Raw genomic sequence first — 27132 nt, forward strand, 5'->3', positions numbered from 1 at the left:
CACGGCCGCTCCTGTGTTTTCACTCGGACGCGGTGTGTATATTTTCTCATCGGTGTGGGCCGCGCGGTGCTGCTGTGCAGCGTTTATGGTACGCGACGTGTTTCTGCTGACCCATCGTTGGACGGTCATACTGTCGATGCTGGGGGTAGGAACAAGCTGACCGCCCTGAGGTTTGGTGAGTCACTGAGAGTGACTAAGCATTTCCTGTTTGACACATGGAAATGAAACCCAGGCCAGTACTGACTTTAAACTATATTGCCAAAAGTATTTGCTTACATGCCTTTACTTTCATATGAATTTAAGCAGCATCCCAATCTGTGCAGCTATACCAGCTTCAGCTCCTCTCAGGAGGCTGTCCACAAGGTTCAGGAGTGTTTATGACCCTTCTTCCAGAAGTCAATAGTGAGGTCAGACACTGATGTTGGACGAAAAGGCCTGACTCTCAGTCTCCGCTCTAATTCATCCCAAAGGTGTTCCTTTAGGTTGAGGTCAGGACTCTGTGCAGGCCAGACAAGTTCTTCCACTCCAAACTCCTCCGTGTCTTTATGGACCTTGCTTTGTGCTCTGGTGCTCAATCATGTTGGAAGAAGGCATCTCCAACCTGGTCCCACAAATCTGGGAGTATGGACTTTTCCAAAACCTCTTGGTATCCTTTTCAGCACGATTCATCAGCTCAGAATGTGCCTCTGCTGCTCTAGAGTCCAGTAGCAGCATGCTTTTACATCCCTGCATCCAGCGCTCTGCATTGCTCTTGGTGATGTTCAGCTAGGCTGCAGCTCCTTGGCCGTGGAAACCCGTTCCATGAAGTCCTCTTGACGCTGTTCTGGAGATAATCTGATGCCCATGTGATGTTTGGAGGTCAAGATGTTCACTGGCTCCTGAGAACAACCCGTTCTTTCACAAATGTTTGTAGAAACAGACTGCATGCTTAGAAGCCTGATTTTTAAAGACCCGTAGCCATGGTAGTGATTGCAACACTTGATTTCCATTATTTGGGTGGGAGACCGAATACCTTTGGTAATACAGTGTATCACCTGGTGATGCTTCGTTTCCACCTGGCTGTTTAATTTAACCAAAAATATGCATAATTGAGTAAAATGTTTTGGATTTTGCATGAAGGCTGACAGGCAATATATTTAGTCAGAGGTATCTTTAGTTCATCGCTCTAGACTTTGGGATGTTTCTGTCACACATTCGGAAGTCAGTTGGTTACAGAAATCCTAATAATTTTCTTTTCTATCGTCCCTGGAAATAGTTTAGAGCACATGTGCGGATGGAGATCTTTAACAATTTTTTGACAATTTAAGAATAAGTCTAAAAGAAACGGCTCAAATTTCAGGAGTTAAGCAAATTTCCACCATGTTATAACTGCAATGTCAAAAACTGTTTTTGTGTTGGATGTGAGGTTCTCAAACTCTGGTGCAAGCATCACTGGTGGTGCCTGGCCTGTGTCTCAGAGAGCCATCAACCGTTTAAATATTTAGCCTGTTAATGCTTTTATACCAGACTGAAATGTTTCAGATCATAACTAAAAAATGTATATTTGACAGCAATAATACAAAAACAGCCTTTCCTACCCCCTAAACTGAAGCACTCTGTTTAGTGTCTGTTCTTGAATTTCTTTAGACTCGGGTAAGATGGGTTGCTTTTTGAGATCTTTTACATGACTTTTTGGTCGTCAGACAGGTTCCATTTCTTGGTTCTATGAAAAATTTGTTTCAGGCTTTTAGGCTTAATGTTAATATTAATAACAATTAAAAACAAAATCTCAATATCTACAGTAGTTAAATCCATTGTCATGGCTAGCAATGGATTCCAGGTTCTCAAACTGCAGTAGAAGCATTAGTGGTGCCATTATGTAGCCATTTACAAAAACTAAGCTAAATGTCAACGATTTTTGCTTTAAACAGAAACTAAAAGAAGTAGAGTACACACCTCTCAGTAAAGCAGACAATAGCAAAAAAAAAGTGCCTGTTGCTACTCGTTTACCTCCGCATTAAAAACCAAATAAGACCAAATGCTACCCATGTTGCGTTTCATTTGCCTCGGAAATCAGAAACCCCATTAAAAAGTGTTCCAGTTAACAGTTTGGAGAAGTCAGGAGTCCAAAATAAAAACAAAACAAGAAAAACACCAAAAGGTTAGGATTCCAACATGGCGACGGACAGGAAAGCTGTTTTTCGTAGTAATTCTTATAAACGTCCTTTAAAGCTGTACTTTCTACATGCAAACACCACTTTTAGTTTGTTTGCTTCAGAGTTGCAGTCGATACAAGTAACATTGATTTTAGACATACTCTGACAACTAAAATAAACATTTTATCACAGCTTACTGTTGCCATATTGGATCTGACAATCGACCATAAAAAAAATATAATTCTCCGACTTTCCAAGGGGAAAGTCCGACTTAGAGGCCTTTGCAGTTGCAGTTGACTTTTCCCCAAGCTCAGATATTATATGGAACAACATTAACCCTGTTCTAGTTGCCAGTTTGCATTTCCCCCATAATAAGCTAACTCCTGTGTATCCGGTGACAAGCTAACTGCTACTAGCTGAAATAGCTAATAAGTCTGTTTCTTTGCATTTTACTGAAGGATCATGTTCACTAACAAAAGCTGTACACATCAATGTGTGGAAATTTACTGAGATGTAAGTGTTAGAATGGAAAATAGACTAACAGCAACTATCACTGTTTTAAACATGCAGCCAAGGGTCTGGTAGGAAACAAACTTTTCAAATCAGAAGTTAAACTTCAGGAGACGTTTATGTTTTTTTCCAACTTAACTGGAACATTTTAACTTTAGCGTAAAACTTTAAAGTAAACCGCATCCTTCAAACATAGTGTTGGTTGGTGTGAGTGATATTTCCTTCTTTTTTTAAAGAATTAAAAAAAAGAACATTATGTGTTGCCACCAAATAAAGCATAAACTAATCCATAATCAGTGGTGGATAATGATCCACAGTGACCCATTTACATCATGCAGGTTTCACTCTTGTCCCAGACAGTCTAACTTTTTTCTGAAGGCCAAAAAGCATCAAAAAGACTCACAGAAATAAAGTTTTAAACCATGTTTAAAAGACTTTGTTTGGTATAGTATACTGCAGGTCTCGTTTGATATGAGTATTTTACATTTTTAAATGGAGATAATCAAATGCAGTCCAGATTCTTAAAAGCTGAATTAGACAACTTGGTTCAGCACCTAATTGTAATTAACATACATCCAAAAACTAGTCCAGGACGCAACCAACAACTATTTATTTTACCCTCTGAGTTTGTCCCACCTTATATATAAAAAAAATTAAAAATAAAAAAAATCCCTACTGTTCTTTTCAGATCATAGTTGGTAACTCCTTACCGGAGCCCCAGTTAAAAAAAAAAATCTAAATTATTCTTTCAGCTATACAAACGATTGTACTGTTGTTGTACAAACAATCTTATTCAAAATACTAAGAATCAGGGCTATTTCATTTGGGATCAGAGACCTTATCGCAAACAGCATGTAAGCAGGTTCTGCTTCTTCATGTTTAAGATGGTCGGAGCGTGACGTTTGTGTAATCAGGTGGTGATGGAAGAAGCCAGCTCTTCATGCTTTATGCAGTCGTCCAGTCCTCCCCGCAGTGAAAGCACCGTGCTGATTAACAAAAGCCAATACCACTGGCTCCGATACGTGGGCCCCCCAGGTCTGTGTATATTCAAACAAATCTGGATGGCCAAACCCACATAGCGCCTCAATGTTCTGGAAAGAATGCAACACCAGCAAAACAGAAGGCGAAACACAGATGACAAGATATTCTTTTTCATGTGGTTGGGTTGGGGGGGGGGGGGGGGGGGGGGTTCAGTAAGCTACAGGGCAATAGTGAGTCAGATGAGTCTTTAGAGCAATAAATGCTGGAAACATCTCCATTCTTATCTCTTTGGATGCCAAAAGTAGTGTAGGCATGTTGGGATTTCAACATGTTCCTGCTTCTTATTTGTCAAAGATCACGCTATGGACTTTTAGACTTAAACTGGATCGCGACACAGAGCGAACTGAGGGGGAAAAAAAAAAAACATCCAGATTTAGATTTTCCACTGAACTGCAGATGTGTACACAGAAAAAAATATTCCTGCCTCAGTTGTAGCTCTCGAAGGTCATATCTTGGACCTCATGCTGCACTGTGACTCCTGAGAACCAGAAGAAATTGACGCAGTTATGATCGGGAACCGTTTGTGATCTCTAACAGGTAAATAATGATAAGAATGAGCCAAAAACAAACAGCTTAAGCACAAACTGGTATAGTTGAAAACATAACATTTTGACCATCTCGATTAAAGGTTTCGTGTGCATGGAATTGTGCTTCATGTCATCAAGTAGCTTCTACATTAAAATAAACCTACAGTTTTGTCTGTGAAAGATGTCAGTGGATTTACAGCTTGGCATCCAAATTGTGGATGCTTTATGCAGGAGTGACCACATAATGGATGGCCCTGACCTTTGTGACTTGATCTTCAGAGAATTTGAACAAGCTGGTCTAATGCCAAAGCGTCAGGCTAATCATTCTATGTTCAAAGGTATTTAATATAACCCTGTCTTGCCTTTCAGACTTTATGACTTGGGTCAAACAGTTTAGGCTTCCTTCTACGCGCTCACGTCAGTTTTCTGGAATATTGGCCCATTCCTCGTGACAGAACTGGTGTAACTAAGTTTTTTTTTTATGCAGTCTTGCTCGCACACCTTTTCAACTCTGGCCACATAATTCCTATGGAACTGAGATCAGGGCTTTTTAATACCGCTCTGAAACATCAACTTTGATGTCCGCAGGCCTCTTTCTAACCAATTTGACGGTATTAAGACCTACAGTCCATCAAGAAAGTATTCACAGTACTTCACATTTTCCACAGACTGCAGACTGCTCTAAAACTCTTTGATTTTAGATTTTCTTTTTTTTAATCTACACAAAATAGGCCATGGTGACAAATTGAAAACATGTTTTTTTTTTTATAGATTTTTATACATTCACATAAAAAAATATGCATCTACAAAATAACAGATAATTATTAAAACCAGTTAACATGAGAGTAAAAACTGAGCTCAGGTGGATCCTGTTTCCACTGATCTTTGTTCAGATGTTTTTACTACGTGGTACCGTCAGGCATCAGGAGATTGGACCGGACACATTTCTCCTCAGTATCTTTGCTGTTTTCTAGTGGCTGCCCGTGATGTTCCACCAGGAAGCATTGTGAGTGATGTTTACTTCTCAACGTGCCTCTAATTAACTCAGATGTTGTGAAATAATCAGAAACTCACAAAGCCATGACATCATCGTCGTCGTCAAAACATTCTCAAAAAATATCTTTCATCATTCTGGTATTAATCAAATAAAATTTTAAATAATCCTAACTACCATAAAACTGAAAAAAATGTCTGTTTAACTCCTGGAGAGTGAGAAGAAGAGGTTATAAAAGTTTTTTGTACACTGCAAGAAGATATCTGGTTTCAACTGTATGTACATCATTTCCTGCATCTGCTTCGGCAGAAACTAAAAGGTCCAGAGTAAAGAAATGAACCATCCACCATCCTCGTTCCAATATACAGTACAGTGTGCACTGCATTGATCGGTGTGCACAGGCGAACACACACCTCCAAATTGCACATGCTGGTTCACCAATGGAAGTATAATTGAAAATAAATAAATCCTTACTCAAGAAGGCACTCTGCACAGATACCTCCTTGATCTGCATCTTCGTACGCTACTGATAAACGGGTAAAAGTCCTAATGATGTTTCCTCTGATGAAGGGGGAACATAAGCCTCCCACGTTTATAGGAAATTTCCACAGAGGAAATAGCTGCAGAAAACCTTTCTGCTAAGTAGTAAGAGCAAAGTAGGGACATGGGTGTCTTCACATTGAAAAGAGGTTTTCAAGACCAGGAGATCATAAGCCAGTGTGAACGCGCCTAATGAAACAGTGCATGGAACAAATCTTTTGCAAAAGTCTTCTTTGCATCATGCCGATCAGTATTTCATTTTTCATTTGACCTACATGTCTCCACGTGGAAGTGGGACAAAGTAGGACTGCTAACGCCAGAGTCCAAGCCTATTTTTTGCTTCTGACCCCCGTTGTAACAGTACACCACACCTCTGCTGTGATCAAAATGCGTAGGTTGGCTGGAGCGCTTCGTTTCTGCGCCTGAGGTCGGGGCTTTGTGAAAACCGTGAAAAGAGTCGATGGAGCTGTGGTCATCTACGAGCTCCACGTGGATGTCACAGGGGTCGACAAAGATGGGAGGGGCCGAAGAATCAGCATCTTGAACAGTTGCCTAAAAGCAGAAACAAAAAGGTTAAAATACTGTATGCTTATTAGACAGAACACTGGGTGAAGTCAGAAAAAAAATCCTACCAGAGGCTTCGGTGGATTGTCAGCAGTCGTTCTGTCACGTCTGGGTTTTCGCAGGAAGCCAGCGAGAAACAACACCAGGAACAGCAAGGACAGAGCAAGTCCTACACAATACATTGGCAGCATCCCTGCAGACATGAAAAGACAAACAACAAAACAAAGCTGCAGGATTAAGGACACATAAAACACCAGCAGGGGGTTAATTTGGCTCTTTAGGTTTCAGATTGCGTCCTCTCAAACTGGCTTATCATGCGAGGCCTTCCCCGACCTCTGAGTCCGAGACCAAAATGACAAACAAATGCATCAGGTTAGTTATTTTCCGCCTCCTTCTTACCCCATCGGGAGCCAGTTTCAACACACCCTGGAGCAGATTTGGGGGAAGCAGCTATGGAGAAGGTTGGGAAGGAGAAGTTGGCCACAGCGCAGTAGTTCTGACCTGGGGACAGACCTGAGAACTCCACGGTGGAGACTACTTCCTGGGTCCAAACCGTGCGGCTCTGCTCCACACCAACAGGACAGAAATTCACATCAAAAGTTGAGCAGTTTTGAAATCAATTGTTTTTTTTCTTATAACTTCAATTAGGCGATGATTAAAATGCATGTTTATCAATAAATTATTACAACTTTTGGACATTTTTGCATGCTGTAGATCAGGGGTGTCAATCATACGGCCCGCGGGCCGGATCCGGCCCGTCGAACAATTTAGTCCGGCCCTGTGGCTAAATGCATTATCATTACCTTTTTTTTTTTTTTTTTTTTTTTTTCCAGTGTCTTGTCTGGCAATGTGGCAATAAGATGCCACAAAGAGCTCATCAGATTTGACTTTCACAAGTGGACAAAATAAAAGGAAGAGAATGATAAAACAATTATTGAAAAAAACATGTACTTCGTTTAATTGAAAATATGCAGTTCCTATATTATCCACAAGGGGCGCTGTGTTTTAATTCGCAGATTAAGCTTCAGGTGTGGAAAAATTCAAATAATTTCTTAATTTTTATCTGTTTGATGTATTTTATCATGCAGGACAGTGTTTTTAAGTTCCAAAAAATGTGAATAAATGTTTTTCAACATTGTATAATCACTGTGATCAGTTCTTATGCATAATGCACAAGTAAATGTTTAACTGAGTAAAAGTATTGTTAAAATTGCACACACTTTTCTTAAAAACGCTGACATTATTCATAATATATTGTGTAAAAGTGAAATTAACTTAATATAAAAATCAACAACAAGTCCACATTTATTAGTTCTATTTAATTTTGCAATGAGTTAACTCGTGTGGCCCTCTTGAGATCAGATTAAGCTGTATGCGGCCCCTCAACCAAAATGAGTTTGACACCCCTGCTGTAGATCCTCAGTTTGGCTGAATGTTGTATCTTTGATTTGCTTTTCAGCTCCAAACAACTGGAAAATTGCCTCTAAATACTAGATAGGATGATATAATTGAACAGGATTAATGTCAGACCTGGTTGTCAGAGCGATTGCGCTCATTGTACACAGTAACTGTGGTCCAGGGGTCTATCAGCTTTGAGATGGGACAGCATGCATCATGAGAGCACCTCCTGTTGGTAGCGCAGGGAAACTGCACCTTCACAGAGATGCTGTCGTTCTTCAAAGAGACTGAGACAGATGGAGGGCTGAAGGCTGCGGGGGGGACAGAGAGGGCAGAAAACCATTAGTGTTATTACCCCCAAGGTCCAGATTTTTATTTTAGGCCTCAGAACAGGTTATGACCCCCATGAGTCTGTATCTGTGGTTCGAGCTTGTTGAAAAAAAGACCGCAGATGGCCACTGACTGAAGTCGCTGTAGTCAAACTTGTGTGGCTTGATCCAGACAGTGGAGCTGGGGCTGAGGTGGACTCCAAGGCGAATCATGTTGTAGAGCTCAAAGTCCGAAAAGACATGGGAGACGTCACAGCTTCGGGAGGAGATCCAAACACACCACGGGACGTCCTGCCAGGGATCCCTGGAGACAGAAACAAGAGATCGCAGATGCATTGTGGATCATAATGGCTTTATTTGTGCTGCTGCTCACTCTAGTTTTACTTCCTTTTAAAGGAAAACTAACACAGTGTGGTTCCAATTTTACATAAAACACAGCAGGGGCGTTTTTAGGGTCTGGAAACATTGGGGGTTCAGGCCCAAAATAGTTTAATTTTCATAAGAGAGCTGCTTCGTTTACACACAGCATATGTTCAAATCATATTATTCTTCAACAAATTCTCGGTTTTTTATAAAGTCTACAGAACATTTCCCCTTCCTTTGAATTAATTTTAAAACGTTTCTCCAAGCAAACCCCTTCATTAGCTCTCTTGAACCTTAAAGAAAAAAAAAGCTCTCCTTCACAATTTGATAAATTAGTGTCATTCTTTAAATTTTTTGATAGAAGATGGGTGGTCTTTAGAGACAGGAGCTAAAAATTGGTGTTATAGAAATATTATGCATCTAGAACTAAATTCTTATGAACCCCCAATGGAAGACCTTTAGAAGGAAGGTGCAATAATTGAAAACTCTGCAGGGTTAAATGCTGACTACAGGAACTTTGAGCTAATTTGCCTTTGAGTTAAATTGCCTTTGTAAGGATACAATCTATAGTGTTTGACAAACAAATGAAGAATATCAAAATTACTGTTATAAAATAAGCAAATCAACGAGTAGCAGTATAAGAAAGCCCTGCAATGATGCACAGGAGCAAAAACCTTTACACACAGGCAAAATAAAACTGGTTTCATTTGTACAAGCAAAAAAAATAAATAAAAAAAATGTTGTAATATATGAAAAGCAAAAAGGTTCCCCTGTTACTTTTATACTGCTAAATGCTTGGCAACCAGTTGCTTTCAAAGGTCAGCTAGCAAACTTGTGCATGTGACTAAACTCAGCCTGAATCCAGCTATTCTCTGACGGCCTCTGAGGTTCGTTAGAGAATATCAGTGAACCAACAGCAGCATGGAGGCTAAGGAAGATGAACAGAAGATAAAAGCAGAGTTTGGAAGTAAAACAAAATCTTCACTGAACACTGTTCCATCCATCATTTAAAACCAGAAAGAGTATTGCACAAGTGTAATTTTACCAAGACATGGCTGTCAAAGCAAGCACACAGGCTGGGCAGGGAGAGTATGAGCAAAAGGAGCAGCCAAGAGGTTGTAACTCTGGAGGAGCAGCAGAGAGCCACAGCTCAGGAGGGAGAATGAGTTAACAGGATCTCTATTAGCCGTGCATTGCACAAATTTCACCCTTATGGAGGAGTGGCAAGAAGAAAGCCATTGTTGAAAGAAAGTAAGAAGAAGTCCGATTTTTAGTTTTCCTTAAGCCATGTAGAACACATGGCAAACTTTCTTCTTTTCATCTGTGTTTACACACCACTTTCATCAGAGTTATGCAATAAGAAGGCTTTTCATCACCAAGGACGTGGAAGCTGGTCAAAGTTGGTGGAAAGATGGATGCAGCTAACTAAAGAGCCAACCTAGAAGAAGAAAAACCTGCGAGAGGCTGCAAAAGACTTGAAACCTCCACCCATACTTGCTGTTCAAGAGCTTTAGAATAAAGCATATTAATGCATTGTACAGAGACATTGTACAGAGTCCAGTCTAATTGAAAAACCTGTGGAAGGACTTGAAAATTAGCGTTCACAGTTGGTCTCCCTGCGTTATGACTGAGCTCGAGTTATTATTGCAGAGAAGAATGAGCACAGATTTCAATCTCTAGATGTGCAAATCTGGTTTTAACACCCTAGCAAGTGCACAAAAATGTTGAATTCTACTTTGCAAAACAAAACAAAAAACTGTAGAAAATCCTACATGATCATCATTTGACTTTAGAACCATTCACTGCCTTGTATTGGTGTATGATACAAAATCCCAGTAAAACAAAGTTATGTTTAACTGACTTAGTAAGGGGGTGGGGGTATAGTACTCTATATATTATCTATATATGGAGTACTAATGTAATATTTACACACTATTAAGATCTAAATATATTTAAAATGTGGGGAATAGCTACTTTCATAAATGTTGATCCTATGAATGAATGAATGCATATGTGTAAATGGCAACTAAAGCGGGGGAGATGAGTTGCTGATCTCACACACAGGCATTAGGACTTACCCCTGAGTCTTTGTCTGCACGGTGTAGGTGATATTAGGACTGGCATGGAGACAATCCCACCGCAGGAGGCAACCTAAGTCCAGTGATTCCACAGCAGTGTAGCAGACTAACCCAGTCGACCCTGAGAGGTTTGCACGAAACCCAGACACAGAAATAGCACACAGTCACACAGGTGCTCACTGACCCCTTAAGTCCAATTGTCACAACTTTGTTAAGCCTCACGAGCATGATGCACATACCAGAGAATGTAACTTGATGCAACATTTAACGAGAAATGTCAAAAAAAAAAAAAAGAAAAGAAAAAAGAAGAAGAACCGCTTACATGAAAGAGGGCATTTCAACCAGGATTAAAAAATTCAAGAGCATCAAAAAGCCTAATTAATACATTTTGCCTCAAAATCCCCAAGCATCTTTGGTACTCACCGCCAATGAGTCGGACAATCACTACAGACAGCCCAAATATAACTCCACACCGTGTGAAACCTCGTGTCCTCATGGCCACTGTGCAACCTCTGAACTGAGGAAAGTGAGACTATGATAAGCTCAAACAACATGGAGCATCAGAGGCTACAGACTCCCTTTAAAACGAGACGGATGACTCTGTGATGAGCCATAGAGGAGGCAGGAGAAACGCCTGCAAGACTGGAAGACTGGCGAGCCTCATGACAACGGGAAGGTGGAAGGGGTGGAGAGAGATATCGTCGGAGAGGATAGACGGTTTGATCCACTTAAAGAGAAAGGTGAGAAAGGAACCCATGAATGGAGGCTCTACAATCTAAGGGTTTCTGTGCATTACATATTTAATGGATTGCTGCTTCTGTGTAGAGCTAATCTTTGTGGTCTGGTGTTAATCATCTGTAATAGAAAACAGAAATTGACAAAAAATGTCTGAAAGTCTGGTTGAAAGTTGCAATAAGTTTGAGAAAAATTATCTTGCAAATGTATTGCATTAAGTTTCCTAAAGGTTTTTGTGATACAACTGCCTTATTTAGCAGGATGGAAAATAAAGCATTCATGGCAGTTTTCTCATTACTTACAGTTACTAATGACCATGCAGTGTACACTAATTATGAATAAAGTACAATTTGGCATTTAGACATGTGTTCATCTTACATGACACACTGCTTAACCATGTGTTTTAGATGTTAATGGGTTGTGATTTGCATTTTTTTTTTTTTTTTTTTTTTATATAACAAGATTTGAAGTCTCAAACATTCTTACAAAATGTGCCATGTTAAAGAATTTCATTGTGTTGGGTGCTTTTTTTCATATGTTGTATTGCTTGACCAAAGAAGACCTATAATCTAATATTCCCCGACACATTACTTGAACAGATTTTCCGGAATAATAGGTGGTGGGGTTTATGTGAACCCCACCGGTCTTTTAAGACTAAACTTTAAACCCAAGGTTTCAATAGGTTCCCTCTTTATTATGCAATACCACACATTTCTAAGTTTTTCCAAACCAGAAGCTTAATACACCATGGGCCTGCTGATAGACAAACTTTTCAAAACCTGATTTAAATTTTTATACATGTCATTTGGTAAAATAGTAGTTACAGAGCCTAACAGTGTGGACGCTAATGAGTCCAACAGTGATGAAAGATAAGGTCTGTAAATGATTGACCAAGTGCAGTATGTCAACATACAAGCTAAAATGTGTTGATATACAAGTATCTTTGGAAAAACAAAAGGTTTAGCTTACTATCAGCGAAGCAGTACTCAGAGGCTTCTATAATCCTTACAGATACAAGAGGAAAACTAAACTTTCCACCAAGATGCAGTAAGTTGACACACAAGCTAACATCTTCAAGCTCATACTAGCTAATTAGCAGGCGGCTTGTATAGAACTGAAGATGTGTTGGTGAGATAAACAGATTTAGAGACGCTGACATGTAATTATAAAAGGCTAAGTTTCCAAGAATTGATTGAGAGATCGTCAACTAAGTGGCACACAAGCTAATGTTTTTAAGCTAATAAGTGCTAACGATCCAAAAGCTTTGAAAGAATGAGTATATTGTCTTAATATGTTCGTATATAAAGCTAAATAGTACAAAGAAAGGATGTTGGTCTGGGCTCTCTAGCACAGTTCCACAAAGGAAAAACAAACAAAGCCTGCTGGAACTTTTAAAATCAGGCGTGTAAACCAACATTTTGAGGAAAAATAAAAAATAAACTCAGCATCAGAACTATAACACAAAATGATTAGAGAAGTCTTGATTCCAATTTTGTCCTCTTCTTGGTTCTGCGCACTTGTGCCTTTCAGCCCGTGGAAATCTCCATCTCTTTTCATCCGACTTGTCAACAGGTTAATTTACAAAAGCCAAGTGTAGAAATCCTTTAATTAGCGGAGAAAGATTACATGCTTTATTGAGATAATTGTCAAATAATGTCCTCTAACAGCTTCAGAAATAAAACATTGCTACAGGGGCTAGTTTAACAACAAGATAAAATATCTCAGCTGTGTCTAATGTCTTTTGACAAGTTTTGGTCAGATTCCAACGAGTCTGTAACACTACACTAAAATGCTGCTTTATTTTTTTTTTTCCAGCAGGTATTTTGAAGATTATAGCTAAGGACCATGTCAATAATTGGGGCAATGCATAACAAAAAGGAAGTTACTGGCATAGGTTTTGTAATTACTGATGAATTTGGATTAAGGTTAAAATGATCCATGAAGGTAAACAAACAAAAAACTAGGACATCATCAGTGCATTCTATCTTTTTATTCAATGCCGTTTTAAATAATAAGAATCTGTACATCTCTTAAGCAGGTCTTTGACCGTTCATTCCCAAATATAACAATAAACAGTTTCCTTACTAACAGTAATACAGATGAAGTGCTTAACCAGGCAACCAGAAGGGCCAACAAAGATCATACAGCAACAAAAATAGTCTTAAGAACGGTGTACAGCCCCACTCATCCTCACAGTCACACGCAGTCACTCGCATACCAGCTTACTCAAACACTCAGAAAACCACTGTACACCTCTTGATAATTAAACACGTTAAAGCAAAAACGGCCTGTCCATTCAGAAGCAGCACCAAAACGTCAAAAAATTAATCATTGCAACAGTATTAATACTAACATTCCTCATTTCAGCGTCATCAGTCTCGCCCGGCGTAAGAGTCGTTACAGCTGTAAATTTACAGGATCTCGCTGCCACAAACTGGAGTGCTCACATGCGGATAGGAGTCAGATCAGTCGAGTCACAAGCCGACACCGTGTGTTGGGACGCCCTCAGTCCAGCAGAGGGCGCCCCAACACGCAAAGTCCCACAGCGTTCCTGGAGAGAGTCATTTCTTTTAAGTCTGGACAGTATTTTAATGAACTCATGCAGACACACGAACCTCTGTGCAACAACAAAAAAAGAAAATGTGTCTGGAAAATAAGTATTGCTGCATTAAAATCTGTGCAAATTTTAAGAAGACCCGCTTAATTCCCAGGGAAGAGCTTCGCATTTGGTGTTGACGGTTCAGGGTTCATGTTTGAGCTTCTGGCAAGGCCAATCCCGGATCCAGGCTGGTGTTGGTGGTCGTGGGCGTAGATGAGGGCGACAGGCCCTTGGGTCCTGGACAGAGCAGCCCGCGGGAGGCTGCGTGGTCCCCGTTCAAGTTCTTATAGGGGTTTCGGCGAGGGGGGGCTCTCAGACACACCGAGGGGAAACGGAGTCCGGCCAGGCAGCAGCCGGGACAGGAGATCACCTCCTCCTGGTCCAGCGAGTGTCCGCTGCCGGAGCCGAACGGGGACGAGCCAGCGGGGTCGCTGGGCGGGGAGTGATAGCCGTTGTTGTTGGTTGTTGGGGGAGAGTCTGTGGCAGCGCCCCAGCCGAGCGGTCGGCTCACAATCACACTGTGGTTGTCCAGGCTGGAGAGGGGCGGCAGGCACGGAGGCCCGTTGGAGATGGCCGACTTCCAGCCGTTTGATAAGGACGGGGCGGAGGGATGGAAGGGAGTCGAGGAGTGAGAGGGAGGAGGCTGCTTGGAGTAAAGGGATGACCTGATGTCCTGCGTATCTGGGGAGACGGTGCAGTCCATGGGCTCCTCCTCCGTCTCCTGCTGCTCTTGGTCCTCAAGATTCAGCGACAGAGGTTCGATAGACAGTGGAAGACCTGAATCCCCTGCCGGAGAAGTCTCCTTCTCTCCTTCCAACAAACTCTCCTCCTCCTCCTCCTCCTCACTCCCTCCTCCGTTCACGTCATCGTTCCTCTCAAACATCGAATCCTCCTCCGTGAGGATGGTATTCGGTGCAGACACCATATGAGGTGGAGGTGTGCACGGCAGTGAGTGGCATCGCCTGTGCCTCCTTGGAATGTCGACCGTTTCGGCTTCAGACGCCGGAACGTCGTTGCAGTCCGGCGGGGGAGGCAAGGTGAAAGTCAGGGAGATGACCGACTTGCTGGGAGTGTCGAAAAGCTTGATTTTCCCCCCTTTCAGGTCCTCCCGCTGCGAGAAGGGGTTGATCCGAGCGGAAGGCACCAGGGAGACGCAGGGAGGCGTCTCCGGCGGATGGAGCATGTCCGACTTGCTTCTAGAGAGACGTGGATCAGCCGTGTCGCAGAGTGAGGGCCTTCGCCGAGGTCTGACGTCTGTAGAAGCAATTATAGGGAGAAAAATCATCTAATGCAGCATATGGATACAGTAAATATCAGATTATTCTCACATGGCACACAAACAAGGCCTCACCTTTCAACGGAGGTTCATCTCTCTGCCGTCTCTCAGCTCGTTTCTTCTCCAGCTCGGCTACAATTTGGGCAAAAGATGGACGGAGTTTCGCCGACATCTGAGAAGGACAAATGGATACAGATTACAGCCTGAAGAAAAGCATGAAAAGAACGAGTGCTTAACACTTCTGACTAAATACAGGATTTTATTTACAACCATAATCATTAATCATCTGTTTTCCATCCAATACAATTACCTAGCCTCGTGAGACCATCCTGATCTCGCGAGCTTTCAAGGTTTCACTCGCAGATCAGTCTGGCTACTCTCCGTTAAAGAAAATTTGGAGCCGTTCACCAAACGAACGTCCAATCAGCGTTGGCTTTGAGGCGGGTTGAGGTGTGACGCAACGAGAAGCGCGTCAGTTCAGTCTAAAGAACATGGCGGCTTCAGCCGATGAAACTAGCGTTAGCGTGGCTATCGAGCAAGTTTTATCGGAATTACAGAGTATTTCTTTGCTGAGCTAACGAGCCTTTACCTGCAGCAGCAAGAGTAGCTTGGCTTGTGGTTGTGTTTTCGTCGTCGCTCGTAACAGAGTGACGACGAATCTGATTGGTTCATTTGGCCCGTCTATCACCAATATAGGCCAATCAGCTAACCAGTATTTTCGCCCCTTCCCAAAATTACTTCAACGGAAGGTTTCCAGATGGATATGCGGAGCAAATCTATCTGGCGGAGTCAGGTAAACAATTACCCATCTTGTAGATAAAAGTGATTGAGTTGAATTGAGAGGCAGAAAACAGAAAAGCTTTAAAATTGTGACAACCTTGGTGAATGAACAGATTGAAGCTATTATTTTGTACATTTTTAAGTGCCAAAATAACTTTGGTACTTTAAGTTCTGTTTTAAGTTAGATTTCTCCCGTCAGGCTAGTGATGTGGTTACTGGTATCGGAGTACAACAGTGTTTAAATAAGTCACAGTTTAAAACCCGCTAGGTTTCCATGATTCTGTTTTCTTTTCTCCTTTCTGTTCAGCTGCTTAAAATCCTCTTAAAGTGCAACTCACCCCAGAAATCTGGATAAACTGGACCTAAGGGTGCTACTTTAAAGCTATAGTTGGTAATCCTGTTCAGAAATACTTTGTTAAACTTTGAGAAATAGTCCTTCCATCCTGAAAGTATACAATACATATTGTATTCAGAAAAAGGACGTTAAAAAAAATTAGATGTCTGTGGGAACTGCAGGCCTGTAAAATCTCTGACCAATCCTGTGATCTGGACAGAACGGCAGGGATTGGTCAGAGTTTTGGTCCTACTCTTACATCTTGTCTCTAAAGTTTGTGTCGCCTTATCTATTGGTCGTCTCACATGCTAATCATTCTGACGCGCTCACATAACGCCATGCTCATTCCACTTGCTGGGTGTGCATGTGCACTTCTAGTGTTTATGTATCCAGTTAGCTTAGCAGTTAGCTTCGGTGTTAGCCGTTCATTGTAGTCCATGTTCATTGAACATGGCTGAGAGTCACATGAAGCAAACCGCGTTAAAGTTTATGAGAAGAGGAAGGCCTCAGTAGAAAGAAATAAGACCAGAGTGGATTTGGGAGAAAATAATTGAATAAAAATAACAGATTTTAACTTTAATGTTCCTGTGCAATTCTTCTGATTTTTATGTGGACTGGTTTAGTTCGGCGATATTTGTCTTAAACCCGTCTTAGTGCTGCCCTCTTAGGGTTGCAGGTGTCTATTGCAGTTTAAATTTCCTCTTGGTTCAACAGTACATGCTTTCGTCACCATAGCCCCAGCGTTTTACAATTTTCACCTAAAAAGAAACATTTGACCATTTTGTAGGGATTTTCTGTTGCAAAAAACACAAGAAACTAAAGATAAATCAGCTTTTTATACATGTATTAAAAGATATACCTTCTACACCATAAACACTAAAAGTTATACTAAATTTAGCAGGTGTTTAAATTGTTACTTTATGCATAAACATTACAATAAACCCCATTGATAATATTCACCTGTAATTGTATGTTAAAATACTTGAGCAGCAGTAGCAATAATTGTCCCTTTTCTTTCCCTAAATAAAAGAAACTAAATCATGATAAATATTGCAGTTTTATTTTTTTTGTTATTTACATAAAGTAAGATAAAGCTCCCTTAAACTCCCCCTACTGCCATGACGCAAGTAGCTGCAACACAGACAGAGCACGCTGGAGAGCAGTCATATCAGAGATGGTGCACATGTGTGTGTCTAATGAGCATTTCATACATTACAGCAAGCGATGGCCAAATCCAGGAAGTAGGGTGGACAGTCTCCAACCATCAGCTGAAAGGCTTCTACGTCCAGGCCAAAGTCCTGAAGGAAAAGACACACAAAAAATATTTTAAGGGTGCTTTAAACTGGTTTACTCCCCCCCCCCCCCCCCTTCAGTTGAGAGAAAACAAAAATACAAACCAAACCTTAGACTCCAATTTCTAATGATAGGAATTTTCCGTTCTGGCAGATAATTTCTTACCAACCATAATTGGGGGGTGGGGGGGGGGGGTGTTCTTACTATGGCCACAAAGGGCTTTAAACTAAATAACCAAACACTTACAGCTGGACATTTATGTCATTTATGCAGCTGCATGTGAAATCCACACAGAACAGGCAGACAAATACACCAGCTGTGCAAAAACGGAGAAAAAGCCACAGTTGAAACTTATGCTGAGTCTTAATTCAGTGCCAACTGCATCATTTCTGCTGTGGTACTTATTTGGAAAGATTGAACTAGTTATTTTGTAATGTAGAAAAATACTCATTTTCATCTTAAAAATCCTACATTATAAATATTGGCCCGGGGGCCATTTGCAGCCCCCAATTCAGAAATGATTTGGCCCACCAGTACAGATTGCTAATACCGATAGAGACATATATCTAATTGAGGAAAATTATTACAGACGAGTTAAAGCCTTCTTAAAATCGGAACTGTTATCTACAACACAAAGTATTCATCTTTTACCAACGACCTTTCTTACATTCTCAATCTTTATAGTAAACAGATCACATCGTTTCGCTGACTTGTACGCAAATGCAGGCTTCAGTGCGTCAACATCTGCTTTCATTTCATTTATTAAAATTGGGTGAATACAGCGAGAGTTTGGAAAAAACTGACCATTCTATTGTCAGGATTTGGGTCAGTGTTTCCTTAAAGGTATTGGCAAATTGTATGACAATCTTTTAATTAGGCAAATGTGCAAAACATTTTGGATGTACAATGACTTCACTTTTTTTTTTTTTTTTTTTACAGAAAATCTGACTGTTTAGTTCAAATATTGCATCCTTCCATTTTGTTTAAATTTTTATACTTAAAATTTTTGAAATTATATATTTTTTGGTTACTAAGTACATTTTACTTGAAGATTTTTGCCCACATAAATGTTTGGACAGCCCTTCTTTAGGGTAACTAATCCTCTAAGCTCACTCTGTGGGTTTTCTGCATGAAAATGCTTGTTCAGTAGGCTTCTGGTCCTGGAAATGGTGAACTTTCAAATGCTGCTGCATTTCACTTTAATGCACTTTTCGTTTGAACCCAATTGTAGAACTGCAGGCAACTGACCACTTTTGCACCACTGCCAAAGCCTTTGTCCACAACCATGGTTATTGAATGCACTTTACTGTATAATCTAGGCAAAGATTGTTCATATGAAATGCAACAATTGTGAGAAATTCATTAAGTGCTTTAGTACCTCATTGAGTATTTGATGTTTTTAGAAATGAGATTTCTCCGTGAGATTATCTGGTACATGTGGTTTTGCAACGTTTCCTGTTTAAATACCATCTTCAAAACCAATTCTAAATATTTATGTCGTCAGCGAAACCCCCCCCCCCCCCCCCCACCACCACACACTCACTAAGTTGATGCTGCATGCAGCACATACACCAAGTTTGAGGCCTTTATCAGTATTTAAATTCGTTGTTGAGAAAGGAGAGTCAGCTTCCTGTTTGTCCAAGATAACAACCGGAGAAAATATTGCAAGAGATGTGTCCACCACTTTACTGGTGAAGCTTCAGTAATGGAGCAGCAAGTCATTATGACACCATGTTAACATTTCTGCCCACCTAAGCATCATCTGTGTTATGGATATAAACAGTGTTAATTTAAAATGGGATGTGGATGAGATGTATAACGTGAGGAAAAGCTGCATGCGTACCTCAGTGCGTGGCAGGATGTCTGGGTCGGCCTGTATCCTTGCAATGACCTCACACAAGATGATCCCGTATGCGAACACGTCCACCTGCAGAGACGGCAGTAGGTGAGAAGTCCCAAAAAAAAAAAAATTGTTTTGTTTAAAGGGACAGTGTGTAGCTAATTTGGCTTTTAATTAGCAAAATAAAATAGATATAAATACATATTCTGTCAAAGTCTAATAACCTGGTAGATGAAAACTTCAGCAACACTTGAAGGTTAAGGAGCAAACTTTAACAGAACACATTTCAGCTTGTGGCTTTCTTTAGGGTGCTCAAGCCGAAATGCATTGGTTTGTTAAAGTTTGCTCCTTAACCTTAACCCAAAACACGGACTTTACAAGGCAAAAACCATCTCATACGATGACCATGGCCATTAGCAGTGTCTAATGAATGGAGGACATGTTGACATTGTCAGATTTGTGATACTCTGTGGTTTCCATAGTCATTAGGCGCTTAACAGAGAGGTCGCTCGTAATTAATTTACCACACCAATAGACGGTGCCCCAGTGTGGAAAATCTTACATACAGGGGCTTTAAAGAACTGAAAGCTTTGTCATTATGCGTTACCACAATAACATCTTTGATGATGCAGACACTGGCTCAGGATGCACATAACACACGTGCATAGCACAAGTTTCAGAGTTTTTGCACAAGTCTGCCCCCTCTGGTGAGAAGTCAAAATAACAGTTTTATGCATGGGAGAAGGGGAAAAGCATCTGCCGCTGCGACTGCTCAGGTCTTTTGTTTAGAGGCATAATGTCTTTTGAGGTAAGAAAGCTACAAATATTGAAGTTAGTCCATGTTCTCTTGCTAATGGTTGTTTTAATAGGCTATATTTGTACCTAGTCATTTGTTTTGGTGGACAGGTGGGTTTTATACAAGCTTGAGTATTTCATAAATGGTATACACATTGATTTTAAATCAACCATTGTAAACAAGTTACTCCACTTGGTAAACAAAAAAATCTTTTTTAAAAAGACTGACATTTATCAACTAGTATTAACCAGTATAGTCCCAACCATAAACAGATATGCCTAATGCCAGTTTTAGCAACTGTTTCTTAGGTGGGTTGGTGTATATAAATTAGCACCAACAGAATTGTACTGATAAATCTCTCTGTGCAAAGGTATTAGTCTGCATTTCTCCCCCCACATACTGGTAGATTTACAGTATATAAGAATTTAATGTTTCATTGGTTTCCACCAATTGTAGGCATATTTTTAAGTGTTGCCAAAAAATAAAAAAATAGAAATATATATAGTCAGATTGTAAAGGCACTGTATAAAAAAATTGTGAATACAACAGCCCGAAGATTACAAATAAAAAACAAAAATGGACACTTTTTAATACGAAAGACTGACAAAAACAAAGCATGACAAATATTTTCGTTCATTCCACAACACACCACCTGGCCAAATTTGATATAATTTGCATCAACCAAAGTTATGCAAAAAAATGATTCAAAATCCAAAAATATGACCAGCCAACCCGGAGGGCTGATCGGATTGCCATTGGTTCAGTGCCACATCTTTAGATCTGCTTATTTTTTTTTTTTTTTTTTTTTATTTATATATATATATATATATATATATATATATAATATTATAATATATATATATATATATAGTATATATAGATATATATCTATATATATAATATATCTATATATATATATATAGATATATATATATATATATATATATAGTACTATATTATATATTATATATATACTATATATATATATATAAATAAAAAATAATAACTAAACTGCCTCTAAGCTCTAACAATTTGGAAACACAGACTCAGTAATCCTAATTTAAACCCCAATATTGAGTGAGAATTAACACTAAGATCCACAATAAGGAAAGAGCAAGGTCTGCCAAGAAATATTCACATTACATAACCCGTTTGCCTTCGCAACAATGAGAGATTATTTAAACATTTATTGCTTTACCTCACTGCATAGTTCCTCGGTTTATACTACTATCTTTTTTTTATTACACCTACAGTCAACATTGAACTCTCGGAATAATCTGCAGCTAAAAGACAGTAAAGAAGGTCTGTACCTTTTCATTGTACACTTCTCCTCTGAGCACCTCTGGGGCCATCCAGTAGGGGGAGCCGACAACTGCCAAACGCTCCTGGGTTTCCTCCTCACTGCAGACAGGAAAAAAGGAGAAGAATAAACTACCAAGTCTCCTGGGGACTCATTTATAAAACATTGCAATGAATCCATGCTAAAAGTGTACGTTCACCAGATCGACATTCTGAGGATAAATAAGAGACCCTGCTCCCACCCCCTGGATGATAAAGAATGATCTGTTAATCTGGTGGTCATCAGGAGAGGAATGTGATGGTAGAAACCCCGATAAAGTGTTGTGCCGACTTTGATTTGAGACAGAAAATTAACATTTAATTTTCTTTTTTTCCCCAGAAAGGTGCAGTTATTCGTCACCAGTGCAAAGATGAAACACTGCTGTTTTGAATGCTTATGAGGAAGTCATTCTGTGATTAAAGTCTGCTATGGAGTGAAATTGAACATCTCAAATCATGATACAGTGTGGCTGCAATTCACCCCTTTCACACACCCCCCCAATCAAGTTTTTAATAGACCCCAACTTTTGCCTGGAAAGTGACGTACGCATGTTTCAGGTCCCATTTTGTGAATAAGCAAGGTTTATATACGAGGGCCCTGTGGTGAGGCAGCTCTCAAAAGGTATCTGATTTACCTTAAGACAGTCTGTTTAGATTTGCTTCCAAGGATTTTGGAGTAAACGTAGGAATGTAAAACAAGTGTTTTGGTTTAAAATTAGGTACTTTAAACAAAAGAAAAGGTTAAACAAGGGAAAAGAAAAGCAAGTGAAGAAATTAAAGTATCAGATAAATAAGAGTATGACAGTTCAAACATCGTTCTAAGACTGGGCATAGTAAAAATGTCAAGTTTTAACTTTTTTGAATATGATGACTTGCAGCTTTTGTTTTCAGTTCATGTTTGATTCTGACCATCTGCCAGACCAGGGAATCTGATATCTTCCACTTCAGTTTTTATAAACCTGACTGCAACTAACATCTGTTAATTATAAATATTCTTCCATTGCAAATTTTACATAAGGGGAAATAAAGGCCATCTGGACACCTACAGGAAATCATGTTTCACCCGAACTGCAGGTGAAAGCTCGAACAGCAGTGGGATACGTTAGCTGTTGTGGTGCTAATTAGTATTTTAAGAGGATAACACATTTGTTCTAAGGTTTCTATCTAAACATGAATTTATTTATAAAAACAGATTCACAACAACAATCGTATCAAAGCACTTTACACAAAATAAAACAGATCTCAGTTTATTTATAGAAGTCGATATTCAATTCAACCCAGCTATACAGATTCAAAATCAATTAAATGCATCACAATGCAGTCCAGCCCAGTTTATCATTTACATTTATTTTAAAGGATTCTTTTTAAAAAGGCAATTTAAAGGATTTTTTTAAATAAATTGTTTTTCCATTTCAGGAAACTCCAATGGAGTCAAATCACCAACTTTAAGCATTCAGGTCTCCTGGATGAGCAGTAGTGACAATGGACAGGTGAGATTATGGTGTCATTAGCATTGCAGCAATCCCTCATACGGAGCATATATTTGGCAACAGCAGAAAGGAAATCTTTGCTTTAACAGGAAGAAACCTCCAGCAGAACCAGGCTCAGTTAAACGGCTATTTGCCCCGACCCACTGGGGGTTTGGGAAGGCGGAGCAGAGACATGCACTGATACAGGAGTACTTTCTATTATAAAGAAGAAAACAATAGCAAGTAATGTCAGCAGTAGCGACTTCATCTATAAAAACAAAACTAAGACTGAAAATGCACGGATTTATTTTTCAGTGTCACTTCTGAAGAGAATATTTTTAAGTTTGGCAAGATTCTGGGTCCAGCGTCTGAAATGGGACACACCCGATGCTTGGCAACCTTCTCTGCCACTCACTGGCAGAATAACTCAACAGGCTGCTAAACTGAAATAGTTAATCCAACCATTTAAAATCCGTACCCCCCAGTCTGCTCTACCATCCGCATTACTGCAAAGGCGGTAACTGGGTGATGGTTGACAAACCAGCGCATTATAGTCCACCACTGTGGAGTGTGGAGAAAATTGTACATCCGAGTTTAGCGCTGTGGTTCAGCTGAGTGAAAAATATAAGAGTGTGAGCGTGTGGCATGTATTCAGGCACAGAAGTGTGTGCAGACTTGTGTGCATTTGGCATTATGAAGAGTTTAATACAAACATCACAAGACCAAGTACACAGGAGTTCTGTGGATTAGGCTTGTAGAGCAGATCCTGAGCTTTTTTTAAAGCCCAGTAATTATTGAGGAAAGGATAGTTTACACATTCTGGGGGCCACATTATTTGGTGTTGCCCTTCATACTCACCACAGTCTCTGACAGTCCCCCCCATTAGCACCATCCATCTCTCCATCAACTCTGAAAAGCTTCCTTGTGTTGGCTGAGCCTTCCCACAGCATGGTGCTGCCACCACCATGTTTCACTGTGGGGAGGGCGCGTTTAGGGCGAGGTGCAGTGTTTTGCATGCCAGCCAAAGAGTTATAAATATTGGATTGACTTGACCCACAACACACAGAGGTTTGTGGTTGTAAAAAATAAAAATAAATAAAAATAAAAAAAAATTTGAAGCTCTTAAATCTTTTTAAGGCATTGCAGAGCCAACAATGTACCTAGACTGAAAACAACAAGCATCATCCAGATGATGCCCATTTACTGTGTGTGGCAGAAACATCTCCCACATTTGGACTAAAATGTATAATTAGGTGTCTGTATTTATTGCACAACATATAATTTAAGTGTAAGTATACTCACGCAGAGCAGCATGAGAGTTAAAATCAGACATTTGAATGCAGCATTAAAAGGCAGCGTTTACTTCACACTGTCATTAAATCCAGATAAAATGATCTAGGTTGGGTCAGCTATGATTTCCCAAATCATTTAATTTGCAGTTAATTTTTTACATTGGTTAACCTTCTCCAGATTCAGAAGTTTACATACACATCCCATCATTGAGACTCTCACAATAGTTGGCAAAAGTTTTGGCCCATTTCTCCTGACAGAACATTGGAGTTAATGGAGGTGCACCTGACCCAGTTGCACCAGTTCTAAGTTAATCAGAAGCACAGAAAGGCACCAACTATTTAAAAGACATAGTAATCCTAGTAAATGCAAACCTCTACTTTTATTGTAAAAAAAAAAAAAAAAAAAAATGCTTTATGTTGAGTTTAATCGGAAATTCTGAAGTGAGATTTAAGAAGTATTCATTTATAATTAGATTCTAAATTTACCAGTACCTGGATGCATGTGTGCTTAAGATAAAACCTTACACACTCTTCATCCTCAAGATCAGAAATAGAGCAATGAACCTCAGCAGCCTGTGATTTGCTGGAAAGCAGCAACTAACCTGAAACTGTGGGACTTGTAAGGCCAAACCTGCAGCAAACGCTCAGTCTGATAAACAAAGAGGCAAGTGAAGAGAGGTTTTCTGAGGTGAAGCTCTCCTCAGTGTGTTTGTGTTTTTGCCAGCACTTCCTCTGTGTCTAAGAAACCACAGTATCTTCAGTTGTGTAGCGATATTGTTGTGCAACTTAAGCAGAATTAAAAAAAAAAAAAAAAAGGAAGGAACCAAAGAATGCAATCACATCGACCTTGCGCATACACACATGCCCACATGAGCAAACAGAATCTTCCCCCCGCCTCCTGCTGGCAGATACTTCCTCCCTGTTCTATTTCCATCTGCCACTGTGGGTTATGATGTAGCAGAAAATCCAAAACAAGAGCAGAGACGGTCACAGCTCCCGGTGTAAACACCATTTGGAGAAGTGGACTGGCAGAAGCCAGAATGCACAGAAGACAGAAGGAGACGGGCTGAGAGCTCAAACGAGTAAAAGTTGGAATAAAAATAAAAAAGACCAGAGGGACGGCAAGGAGAGCAGCAGGGGGACTGGAATAGTTTGACCATATTTGGAGCTTTTCCTAACCCCCCCCCCACACACACTTCAATCATCTCCATTGCTTCCCTCATTCCTTCTCCACTCCATGCCATTTGCAGACAGACAACACGACTGCGACGTCCGCTCTGTTTGTGTGCTCTGCCACAGGACAACTGTGTTTGAGTTCAAATGAAAAGCAAACACGACCTCGGGGATGACAGCGGCACAATCCACCAGCTGCTGTTAAAAAACACACTTCGGAGCAAACAGAGGCACAAGTATGCGAAAGCAAACAGTGGCAGCCATTGAGAGTAGACCGAGGCCACACATTTGGAAAATATCAGCTCAGTTTCTCTTCTCCCTCCACATTTACAAGGTGATGCACGCAGAGGTCACTAGGAAAGAATTATAACTGAGAAAGTTATACCCCCCCCCCCCTCGCCTGACGGTGGGGCACACTTGTGAAAACAAACGGTGGCTCGGCAGAACCAGAGGGAGCCCAAGCAGGCTGCAGGGGTCTCTGCTCAAACTCTGCAGAGCTAAAGAAAGGAAGAACTTAAAAGACACAACCCTGCAGGTTTACACCCGTAGGCTAGCCCTTTATGAAATTATTCAAATAATTAAAAAATATCTGTTTGTTTAATATTGAACAGCTTCCAAATTCTTCTTTGCCGATGTGTGCTTGTTAAAGCTTTTACCGTCCTGCCTCTTATTCCTGTAGAGTAGCTTTATAGAGTTCAACTTTTAAGTGAAATTTGACTAAAGCCTGTAAAGCTGATAACTTTGCACTGACTACCTATTTCCTTTCCTATGGTACATAAAGCCAACAAGTTAAACTTTGTAACAGCAACGGCTCTGCTTGAAGAAAACTCAAAGTTGGCTAAAAAAAAAACCCTCTAATCTGGAGATGGTTTAGAGAAGACTTAATTTTTTATTTTATTTTTTATTTTAGGGTTAACAGGTTTTTTTTATCTTTATTGATTCTCAGGAAAGTATCATTTACATAAACTTAGGCCTCTATAACACAAGACTAACTCCAACATTTGAAATAAGGTGGACAAGTAGGCCATTGCATTATAACAGTCAAAGGTTAACTGTTTTAATACTAAAAACTACTGTTATCAGCTGAATCACAATAAAGACATTTTCTGTAATGGGATAAAAAACAGGGATCAATTAGAAACAAATGCAGTTTAAGTCCATTCATGCAAGCAAATATTCCTACAAACGAAGCTCAATAGGAGTTTGTTTAAATCAAAGCTATGACTACGACGGCGTTGACAAGCAAGAGCATGGTGATGACGGAGACAAGGACCGTGCCTAAAGGTGAAGAAAACTACAACAAGAAGGATGATTAAAACAAAAAAAAACAAAAAAAAGGGGGGAGAAGAACGACAAGGACCACCAGAACATGGAACAAGTGCTTTCACGTTGACACAAGTGATGACTAGGTTGAAGACTGAAGGTCAAGAAGGGCAACAGGGCAATGTAAAATAATGAGTTGGACAAGGATGTCAATGAGGACGACAACAAAGACGACAGAGAGGACGACTGGAGGGAGATTAACTGTAATTCTCACTGCTTTTGTAATTCTGATCTCAATGAGAATGTCTAGGATCAGAACAATGAGGTTTGTGGGGATGACCACATGAAAAATGGTAATGAGAACGAGGATACGGGGGATAAGATTTTCAAGACTAAGGAAATGAGGGGACAATAACCGAGGATCAGGACAGACATGAGGATGAGGACTGAATTGAGGAGAATGAT

The 27132-nt window shown here is 40.1% G+C and overlaps 2 protein-coding genes across 3 annotated transcripts in view; both read right to left on the reverse strand.

Moving 5' to 3' along the window:
- Positions 1–4111: 4111 nt before the first annotated feature.
- Positions 4112–11099, reverse strand: si:dkeyp-75h12.7. The gene is made up of 8 exons (XM_036147011.1): positions 10903–11099; positions 10480–10600; positions 8173–8342; positions 7842–8020; positions 6711–6873; positions 6380–6504; positions 6119–6299; positions 4112–4164 (listed from the first exon to the last, which is right to left on the reverse strand). The coding sequence occupies exons 1-8, from the start codon at positions 10973–10975 to the stop codon at positions 4112–4114; spliced, it is 1065 nt and encodes a 354-aa protein (XP_036002904.1). The 5' UTR covers positions 10976–11099.
- A 2090-nt stretch (positions 11100–13189) lies between these two features.
- Positions 13190–27132, reverse strand: part of tesk1 (testis associated actin remodelling kinase 1) — a 42979-nt gene continuing 29036 nt past the window's right edge. For both annotated transcript variants that reach the window (XM_012853964.3, XM_036146338.1), the window contains exons 7-11: positions 21443–21533; positions 19340–19423; positions 17415–17501; positions 15165–15261; positions 13190–15067 (exon numbers count right to left, since the gene is read on the reverse strand). In XM_012853964.3, the coding sequence (XP_012709418.2) occupies positions 13962–15067; positions 15165–15261; positions 17415–17501; positions 19340–19423; positions 21443–21533 (1465 nt within the window). In that variant the 3' untranslated portion in view covers positions 13190–13961. The remainder of the gene's footprint in view (positions 15068–15164; positions 15262–17414; positions 17502–19339; positions 19424–21442; positions 21534–27132) is intronic.

This window comes from Fundulus heteroclitus, chromosome 14 (genome assembly GCF_011125445.2).
Source record: "Fundulus heteroclitus isolate FHET01 chromosome 14, MU-UCD_Fhet_4.1, whole genome shotgun sequence".
Taxonomy (NCBI): Eukaryota; Metazoa; Chordata; class Actinopteri; order Cyprinodontiformes; family Fundulidae; genus Fundulus; species Fundulus heteroclitus.

Excerpts from the sequence above, each read along its gene's own strand:
- si:dkeyp-75h12.7 (XM_036147011.1), bottom strand. The coding sequence starts at position 10,975 with ATGAGGACACGAGGTTTCACACGGTGTGGAGTTATATTTGGGCTGTCT. Across the intron at positions 8,343-10,479 it reads GTGCAGACAAAGACTCAGGG|GGATCCCTGGCAGGACGTCC; the intron begins GTAAGTCCTAAT and ends TTCTGTCTCCAG. Across the intron at positions 8,021-8,172 it reads GTTTGACTACAGCGACTTCA|CCTTCAGCCCTCCATCTGTC; the intron begins GTCAGTGGCCAT and ends TCCCCCCCGCAG.